Consider the following 9,534-nt stretch of genomic DNA (forward strand, 5'->3'; position numbering starts at 1 on the left):
GGTAGTTGGGTCACCCGCACCGGGTGAGGGGGTGGTCCTGAGGGACAGGACTGTGCGGTCCAGTTGAGGTAACACATTTATACTTGAAAATTTCGTAAATAAAAAATTTTTTTGTGAATAAAGTAACATATTTTGGGGCACCTGGGTAGCTTAGTCAGTTAAATGTCCAGCTCTTGCTTTCTGCTCAGGTCATGGTCTCAAGGTCATGAGATGGAGCCCTGCATCAGATCCGATGCTCCGCGTGTTTGGGATTCTGTTTCCCTCCGCCCCTCGCCTGATGGGCCCCCATACTTTCTCTCTTACATAAATAAGTCTTTTTAAATAATAAAACGCAATAATTTTTATACATTTTAACTCTGAGACATTTTATAGAAGTTGGTTTTGTTTGTTTTTAAAGATTTTATTTCTTTATTTGCGAGAGCGAGTGAGCACAAGAGAGCATAGGCGGGAGGAGAGGGAGAAGCGCTCCCCGCTGAGCAGGGAGCCCGATGGCCGGGCTGGATCCCAGGAGGCCGGGATCAGGACCTGAGCTGGAGGCAGACGTTTCACCGACTGAGTCGCCCAGGCGCCCCCGAGAAGTTGGTTTTCAAAGCATTACGTGGCACTTTCAAATAGGGCCCTAGCTTGGGGGCGCCTGGCTGGCCCCGGTGGTGACCTGTGCAGCTCTTGATCTCAGGGTCGGGCTCGAGCCTCACGGTGGGCAGAGAGAGGACACGCCTACGTACGCGCACACAGAAACACACGGAGAAATACGCACACTTGACTCCCGTTTCAGGGTGCAGCAGCGTCTGAAGGGAACGACCGTGGGGCCCCCCGTCCCCACTGCCTGCTGCTGGCTGCGTTCACCGTCTGTTGAGTTTCACTGTTTCTTGGTGTGTTTGTTTGTTTGAAGATCTACTCCGTCCCCAGATTCAAGATCCGAAAGACCCCTGTCTGCTTCTCAAGATCCCGAACGTTCCCTGACGGAATATATTCATCATTTAGAGACGATCCAGCAGCGACTGGGCGGGGCGCCTCCAGGTAACAAGTTCTCCTCTGTGTCTCAGTGAGACGCCGCACCCGAGGACCGCACAGTCCCGAGGCGGAGGCTGAGTACGCTTCAGTCTTGTCACCAGCCGCCGGCGGTAGCCTCAGACGGCAGGAAGCGTGGGGACCGTTTGCTCCTTCCCTCACGCGCTCGGGCCGCAGCGACCCTGCTCCAGCCGGCACGCAGTCTGTCCGGGGTTTCTTCCCCATCATACTGAAACTGTTGTGCACCTCAGTTGTCCTTTTTACCGGAAGTGAGATGAACTCAGGGGCACTGTTTCAAAATGTTGAAATTCTTCTTAAGAGACACAGGAAGGCTTCTAACGAATTGCTGTGTCGTTTTTATTGATTTTTAGATTCTGCTTCAAAGAAATGCTGCCGCCAGAAGATTAAACAGTGAATAAAATCCCTGTGGCTCTCACCATGACAGTTCTGTTTGAGGGAAAGATTTGTTTTTTCCCTTTTCCCAAGGAAGACTCCTGGCGTGGCGTGGCGTGGCGTGGCCTGCGCTCAGTGCCTGGTGTCCTCCCGTGCCTGAGATGCCAGCCCCGAGAGCCGCTCACTGGGTGTCCCCATCTCCCTGCGATGCTGGAGAGCCCAGTGGACTGTTCTGTGTAACTGCCGTGTGTTTTAGCTCCTTACCTTCCCGAGGCAACGCGTGCGCCCGTGGGTGATGGCGCCCGTCCCGCTCGGGCCTCCTCGTTGTTGATTTTCTTAAAGTGTACAGATAGGAACTTGGTTTAAAAACAAAAACACCCCAGGAACAAAAAGAATAAAATCAAGCACTGTTTTATTTGTGAATGGCTCTTGTGTTGTTTTTTAGTTCTGTCCGACTTGCCTCGTCACTGGTGGAAAACCAGAGCGACTTAGAATTTACGTCAGCGTTTTCGGTGGAACGCAAAGTCCTCTTCGCCCGGTAAAGACCGAAGAATAGCCACTGGCCTTGGTCTTTCTTGGTTCCTTAGTATTTACATGGGGTTTTAGGACCTTTGAGCGTCGCATTCATTCTGCTGGGCGTAGGTGTGGACGTCAAACCACGTTTTCGAATGACCGCGTATTTCCGCCGTCGGTTTGCCTCGTAGCCCGCGGCCCTGGAGCACGTCTGTGTTCTCTGCGTGTCAGTGAACAAGACCGTCAGGCCCGTCTGGTGGCCTTTCCGCCTCTTCTGCCGAGCTGTGCACTCCACCTCTTGCTGTCCCCGAGGCGGGGTCGTCCCAGCCCCGGGGCCAGGAGCCCAGGCAGGGTCTCCTCAGTTTCACGTCCAGAAGGAGAGTCACAGTGGTCGGTGTTCAAATACTGAATGGCTAGACCCCCACGTGGGCGGGCTCGTAGGGAGCCCCCAGCGGCAGTGACCATCAGGCCAGCTCAGTGCCCGTGGGAGGTGATCCCGATGGCCCTGCCTTCCGCGGAGGAACCGCAGGGGAGAGCACCTTCTTGTTCACCCAGACGTGCAGGCCCGTTACCGGGCGGAGGGTGGGGGAGGCGAGGACACCGCGGAGCTCGGCGCTGGCAGCCTGGCGTTCTGGCCTCAGCGGGGGCTGCTGGGTGGACTGTGCGCTGTCTCAGGCGGCGGATCCCGACGTGGAGGAGGAGGAACAAAGTGCCTGAGACCGTGTAAGACTGACCGCGCCTTCAGGAGGACAAACACGGGCCCGTTGTCTCAAGGAGACAGGACCCAGTGCGGTGGTGAAGCTTCGTCCTTCAGTTGAGGGACAGCACCTGTGAAGGTAGTTTTGGGGGTCACTGAGGGAACACCGGACTCTGTACTGGACGGTAGATTGTAAGGGAGTTGTTAATTGCAAATCTTGGGTGTGCTGACAGGTAAGAGAATGATGCTTTCTTAGGCTTTGTACACAGAATTAGTAAGAGTAAGGAGCCACATCAGGGAACTACAAGTCAACACCTCAGTGAGATCCCACCTCACACGGGTCAGAACGGCCACAACCAGCCAGTCGGGAAACGACAGGTGCTGGCAGGACGCGGAGGAAGGGGAGCCTCCTGCACGGTTGGTGGGAACGCAGGCTGGTGCGGCCGCTCTGGAAAACAGCGTGGAGGGTCCTCAGAAAGTTGAGAATAGAGCTGCCCTACGACCCAGCAACCGCACTACTGGGTATTTACCCCAAAGATGCAGATGGAGTGACCCGAAGGGACCCCTGCCCCCCAGTGTTCACAGCAGCGACGCCCACGACAGCCAGACTGCGGGAAGAGCCCGGATGTCCGTCGGCAGGTGAACGGACGGAGAAGACGGGGTTCGTCTGCACGACGGAATGTGACTCGGCCGTCAGAAAGGGAGACGTCCTGCCCTTTGCATCGACGTGGATGGGACTGGGGGTATCGTGCTGAGTGAAGTAAGTCAGCCAGAGAAAGACAATTATGTGATCTCACTCGTATGTGGGATTTAAGAAGACAGAGGATTGTAGGGGAAGGGAGGGAAAAATAAAACAAGATGAAATCAGAGAGACAAACCATGAGAGACTCAACCATAGGAAACGAACAGGGTTGCTGCAGGTGGGGAGGGACGGGGGGACGGGCATTCAGGAGGGCACGGGACAGGACGAGCACCGGGTGCTGCATGCAGCTGGGACTCCCTGACCTCCTCCCCGAGACTAAGACACTGTGCGTTAATTGAATTTAAACATTGTTTTAAAAATTAAAAAAAACAGTAAGGAGCCACAACGTGAACAATATACTCTGAAATGGTTCTTTAGTCAAAGAAGAGTCGTACACTTGAGTATGTATTACGCAAACACGCAGCATCGTTACGTCTTGAATCTCGTGCATTTGTGGTGGTTGTGTGAACATCGTCACAGCAAACGGCGCACAACTGTGTCACGACCAGAGTCAGGCCAGGAGGCCCCAGTCTTAGAACAGGATCCCGGGCAGGGGACGGAACCCCCGGGATTTAAGGGTCTGACTACTCTGGTGGTGCAGGAGCCGTGACGAGCCCGGCCAGCAGCTGCCGGCCCTGGGGCTGCAGGGTGGAGAGATGTGTCCCAGCGTCGCAGGGACAGGGTGCCCCAGCGGGAACTGGCCACACGGAGGAGACGTGTCGGCGGCCAGGGATGCCGCGTGCGGCTCTGTTGAAAAGAAATGGCCACCTCTGCTGTCCCCCAAGACCGACGAGGGAGCGTGGGATGGTCCTGGTGCAGGGCAGGCAGGCGGGAGCGGAGCTGCGGGTCGCGGGCAGCATCACCCGCCCCTTCGGTTCTCCCGCCTCGCCCACGTTGACTGACCCGGACGGGGCATCGCGCACCTGCCTGACCTGGGGGGCGTGTGGTGGGAGGCCCTGCACCTCTCCGCGGCCCACACGGCCTTGCCGTCCAGGGGAAACCGACCCCCTCTCTGGGACGGGGTCTCCCCTTCGTGACCGTGTGCAGCCGACGCACTGTGGCTTGTCACACCAAGTGGGGGCCCTGGGCGCCTGCCGCCTCCCCATTCTGTTTGAGTCGCAAGGCTCTTCCTCCCTCGCCTGGGCCTTGGTTCCTGGCCCTCGGCCAGCACCTTCCAGAAAGACTGGAGACCTCAGTCGTCTTGGTTTTAAAGACTTTGCTCGTTTACTTTCACGGTTGAGCCTGAAAGTACTGAGTCCCGAGAGGTGCCTAGTGAGGGTGCTGGGTTACAGACCAAGGTCCCTGTCGTCCTGCGAGCTGGCCACCCAGCTGCCTCATGCTGACCGGACTGTGTCGTACCAGCCAGTAACCCTGTCCCTGCTGATTCTGGGGACGGTCTCCGCTGGTTGTTCAAAGGGACCGTTGTCATCCGGGGGAAGCAGTTCTCCCTTGGGACAGCAGAGCCCAGCGTCCCAGGTTGGGAGACAGAAACTGCCCGGGAGTCCTTCGGCATGAATGACGGTGACGGGCTGAGCCTGTCTTGCCCACAGCTCCAGGCTGACCGTCCCGGCTGTGGGAGGAACGGCTCCAGGAGAGCAGGCAGGCCTTTCCACCGTCGACCCCAGGGATGGAGCTCCTCGTGAGTCAGGGCCACACTTGCGGAGATGCCGTGATGGTGAGTGAGAATTTGGGACGTCCACAGCTGAGCTTTGGGCAGGAAAAGCAAATCTGTGCCCAACACAGAAGTGGACGGAGGCTCGGGGACAACCAAGCAGGAGAAATTTCATGTAGTTTACTTCAAATAGTCTTGTGTCCATTTTTAGCGCGTTTCCTGTGCACCGGAGCGTCCTGAGTCCGGTCAGTTCTGGCCCGGCAGCTGGCACGGCAGCCCCACAGACTGGCCTACCCCAACGTGAGCCGTGCGGGGCCCCCGGGCCACCCACGCTGCTGCCTGGCCATCTCCAGACACGGGTGACCCACGGCCTCTCGCCTCAGGTCTGCTGCAGGGAAGGGCTGGGCGTTGCTGTCCTCCGTTTGGTACGAAGGCCACAGCTCAGACGCAGCGAGCAGAAGCTGTACACAGAGCTGACTGGCCCGTGGGCGTGTCCCCCTGCCCCGCCGCCCCGCTTAGCATAGCCGGGGGTGCCCCGGCACGGAAGACCCCAAGCCTTGCTCAGGATTGTATCGTGGCTTCTGGATGTAGTCGCGAGGACTGGCCGCCCAATGGAAGTCAGTCTCCAGCCCCCCACCCCAAAGCTCTCTAGGGATCCCGCCGTGCATCCACTCAGCGAGAAGCTCCGGTACGGGCAAGGGGGCTCAGTGTTCAGAACAAGAGGACACTCCTATCAGGAACGTCCAAGGGTTTTAGGAACCGGGAACCAATGGCAGAGACCAGGTCCTTATGGTTTCAGCACATCTCCCACACCTAGCATTGCCGGCGACAAGGTCCCGCTGTCCCCGCCTGCCCTGTGCGCCCTGTGGGCTGCGTGTTCCCTGCAGGGGCAGGTGTCGGGCTTGTGATTCTCCGATGGGAACGGAGTTACGAGCAGAGGACGACAGAGCTCTGCATGAGGCCCCTGGTGGTCCGCCCTGCCCACACCGTGGAGCAGTGGCCAGTGTCCTGCGTTGGGGGAGAGCATGGGGCCGTGGGTCGTCAGTCCTGGTCTCCAGGGAGGCTCGTGGCTTGTGGCTTCCTCAGTGCACAGACGGGAGTCACACATCCAGATACGGCTGTGATCCAAATCCAGACGGGCGTCCCCCATTGTAGACGGTGCACGGTGTAGCTCCTGGCCTCTGACATTGGACGGGACAGCGTGCCACCCCACAGACGGCTCGCCCCCCGGAAACTGCCGGAGGGACGGCCCCAGCTGCCACGGGGACTTCCCCGCGGCCGGCACATACCCTGTCACTTTCTGTCCCCCAGGGCCCGTTGCTGTGATGTTTTCATGCACTAGACCCAAGTGCTATGGTGTCCAAACCATCCGAGACTCAAAATAAGACTGTGACGGGCCCCGCTACCTCTGTCCCCAGAAGCAGAACTGTCTTTTCTGACTGGTGTTGAGGAAAAACCGTAAAGCGTCTGACTTTAATCCTTTCGTCAGGGGCTGTAGCTTCTGGACCCTCGTCAAGGGTTTGATCCCAGAAGAAAGCAGCCTGCTCCGGGCGGAGACGGCCTAGCAAGTCCCGGAACGGGGCGAACAGCACCCTCTGAGGACTGGACCCCCTGTCGTCTTCGCTCCGGCTGGTGTGAGCAACGCCGTACACCGGGCGGGCTACAGACACGAGATGTGTCGCTCACGGTCGTGGAGGCGGGAGGTCCAGGACGAGCGTGCGGCCGCGCTGCCGGGGCCCACGGCTTGCGGGGCTGCCCCGGGTGGACAGCAGAGGGCCCGCGAGCTCTCGCGACGCATCAGGCTCTGAGCCACTCACAGAGGCTTCGCCCTCACGACCCCGGAACCCGGGACCTCCCGCAGCTCCCCCTGCCATCCAGCCCGTCGCCTGAGCAGACCCGCGGCTGGGCCCGCACTCATCCCACCAAAGCGGGTGGTGCGGAGTCTCCCAGGCCCCGCCTCCCAGGGGGGTCTACGGGCTCCTGGGGAGCTTGCTCGGGCCATGGGCCGCCTGGGAGGTCACAGGCCTGCTCCGCGGGCGGGTCTACAGAGCACGCTGGCCGCCCCACGCCGGCTCGCGGTGGCTGTGGGTTTCCACTTGGGTTCTGCCACCCCTCAGGCCCGAGCTGCCAGGAGCAGAGGCCAGCGCTGAGACCCATACGGTGGCCGGCTTCCTCCGTTACAGAGGAGGCGGTGATCTGTCATCCGGGGACTCGACCCGACTGCAGGGTGAGTGTGGCCTCCCCGTCTGCGGCGTCTGTGGACTTGCAGACGCCCCCCGCCCCCGCTGCGGCTCCGACAGCCGCCTCTGAGCCCCCGGCTGTTGAGCGATGAGCCTGCACGGTGAGCTCACGGTCCCAGAAGTCGGGGGGCTCTCCGTTGTTGGGGGCTGTCCGGAGAGGAGGTGACTGCCAGCTGGCCTGCGAGCCGGACCAGACAATCAGCCCGAGGCTCCTTACTCCCCCCCGTCCTTGGAACGTGTGCTCTCCCTCCTCGTTCCCACTGTGGGAGCTGTTCCAAGGACATAGGCTTGAGGGTCCATCTGGATTGAGTACAGGACTGAATCCAGTGAAGGCCTCTATCTATACCTTTAACTGGTAGGTGGCTGTGGAGATCTACTTGTCTTATGGCTGCCCGAGACAGGCCTCCTAAATCAGCTCCCTTGTGAATTATACCTACCACCTGACCGTCTGGAGCGGTTGGCCTCACCTTTTGCCTCCTTCTCTTCTGGGTATCCGCGCACACGGGCCTGTGTGTGGACGGACACGTGTGTCCAGCAGCCGGAGACAGCCGCCTTGAGCAAAGAGGACTGAAGGCCGTCTTCCAGCAGCAGCTTGGGAACACGTCTCGCAGCCCGGAGGGACTGTCTCTAAGCGGTGTGTCCCCCTGCCACCGCTGCCTCCCTTCCTGCCGCGCTGCGGGAATCCGTGAATCAAGAGGCAGACCCCTTCGTTACGTCTGCAGGTTGAACGCCTTAGGTTTCTTTTTCTTCCAATGCATTTTTATGTTTGTACTTTATCTGAGTTGAAAAAATTTCTAAGTCATCCCCGTGGCCCACGCGATGCTTGAACTCACGACCCGGGAACCGACCGAGTCACCACTGATGTGGGCAGCCGGTGCTCCTGCTTTTCAGTTTTTTGATGGAATAAAATGTTCTTCACTTGAGCTTTTATTTCTAATGCATTTTTATTAAAACTTTTCATTTTACTGGGCACCTGGGTGGCTCAGTGGGTTAAGCCTCCGTCTTCGGCTCAGGTCATGATCTCAGGGTCCTGGGATCGAGTCCCGCATCGGGCTCTCTGCTCGGCTGGGAGCCTGCTTCCCTCTCTCTCTGCTGCCTGCCTCTCTGCCTGCTTGTGATCTCTGTCAAATAAATAACATTAAAAAAAATAAACTTTTCATTTTACTTTTTCATTTTTTTCTTTTTGTTTTTACTCTCTTTATTAGGTAGGCTTCATGCCCCACGTGGGGGTTGAACTCATGACCTCAGGATCAAGTCACGGACTCCACTGACGGAGCCAGCCAGGGGCCATGTTTTCATTTTTCCGTGAAGTCCGGTCGACATGCGACGTGACGCCAGCTTCGGGTGCAGAGCACAGTGACCCAGCAAGTTTGTACGGGGTCACGCGGGCCGCATCATCCCACGTGCCATCACGGGCGCTCGTAGGTGTGACTGCCTCCCCGTGCTGTGGTTTTCATGCCCGTGACCCCCTCGTCAGCGGCGGCCTGTGCTGCTTCGCCCCCCGACCCCCACCGCCCCGCTGGCGGCCACCAGTTTTGTGCTCATGGGCCGACTCCTCTCTGTCGTCTGGTCTGTTTCCAGACCCCGCGTGTCGGAGAGCGGACTGTGTTGTCCCTCCTTGTCTGACTCCGCGGCTTAGCGGAACGCGCTGGCGCTCCGGCCACACTGTCGCGGGGGGCGGGGTCCATTCTTCTTCCCCGGCCAAGATCTACCCCGCCGTGTACCGCCTCTTTCTCCGTCGTCTGTCGAGGAACCCTGGGCCGCCTCCATGTCTTGGCTGTCGCAGACCCGGCCACAGTGAACACAGGGAGTGTGTTAACTCTTTGTTGCTTAGTCACAGGGAAGCCCAGCGGCGCAAGACACACCCGCCCGGGTCACTGGGCTGCACGGGTTCTCCCCATCGTGTCATGAATGCAAGAGCAGCCCTACCTTCCCCACCGCCAAGATGCTGACTCCTCCTTCTGACCCGCAGCTTCCAGCCCTCCACAGTTTGCAGGCCCGTGAAGAGTTGATATGTCCCTGGTGAGTGTCCTTTCGGGGGACCAGGACCTCTAACCCTGCAGTCTGCACTTGGGAAGCATAGGGAACCGCTGGGGACAGTGGGAAGTGGGGCCACTCCTGTTTCCAGCCCTCGGATCTCCGCTCACGGCTCCCTCCCACAGGGAGCACGGGGCCGTAAAGGTCTGGAAGGTGCCCTGTCTTTGCAGAATATCAGTCCAGCTCTGACGCTTCAGCTGTGCCTCTGGTGGCTGTCCCCGTGCTCCGCGGGCAGCAGGCCCCGTACTCCCTGCGCGCGTGCCGCGTGGTGCGCGGTCCTGCACCTCCT

General features: G+C 59.1%; 1 protein-coding gene across 9 annotated transcripts in view; it reads left to right on the plus strand.

Annotated features, from left to right (window-relative positions):
• The window catches only part of PCNT (pericentrin), a 119,439-nt gene extending 116,698 nt beyond the window's left edge, over nt 1-2,741 (plus strand). For 8 of the 9 annotated variants that reach the window (XM_046002472.1, XM_046002479.1, XM_046002480.1 and 5 more), the window contains 2 exons: nt 893-1,020; nt 1,383-2,741. In XM_046002472.1, the coding sequence (XP_045858428.1) occupies nt 893-1,020; nt 1,383-1,426 (172 nt within the window). In that variant the 3' untranslated portion in view covers nt 1,427-2,741. The remainder of the gene's footprint in view (nt 1-892; nt 1,021-1,382) is intronic. The other variant, XM_046002474.1, reaches the window with a different exon arrangement.
• The last annotated feature ends 6,793 nt before the right edge of the window (nt 2,742-9,534 follow it).

The sequence above is a fragment of the Meles meles genome, chromosome 4 (assembly GCF_922984935.1).
Source record: "Meles meles chromosome 4, mMelMel3.1 paternal haplotype, whole genome shotgun sequence".
Taxonomy (NCBI): Eukaryota; Metazoa; Chordata; class Mammalia; order Carnivora; family Mustelidae; genus Meles; species Meles meles.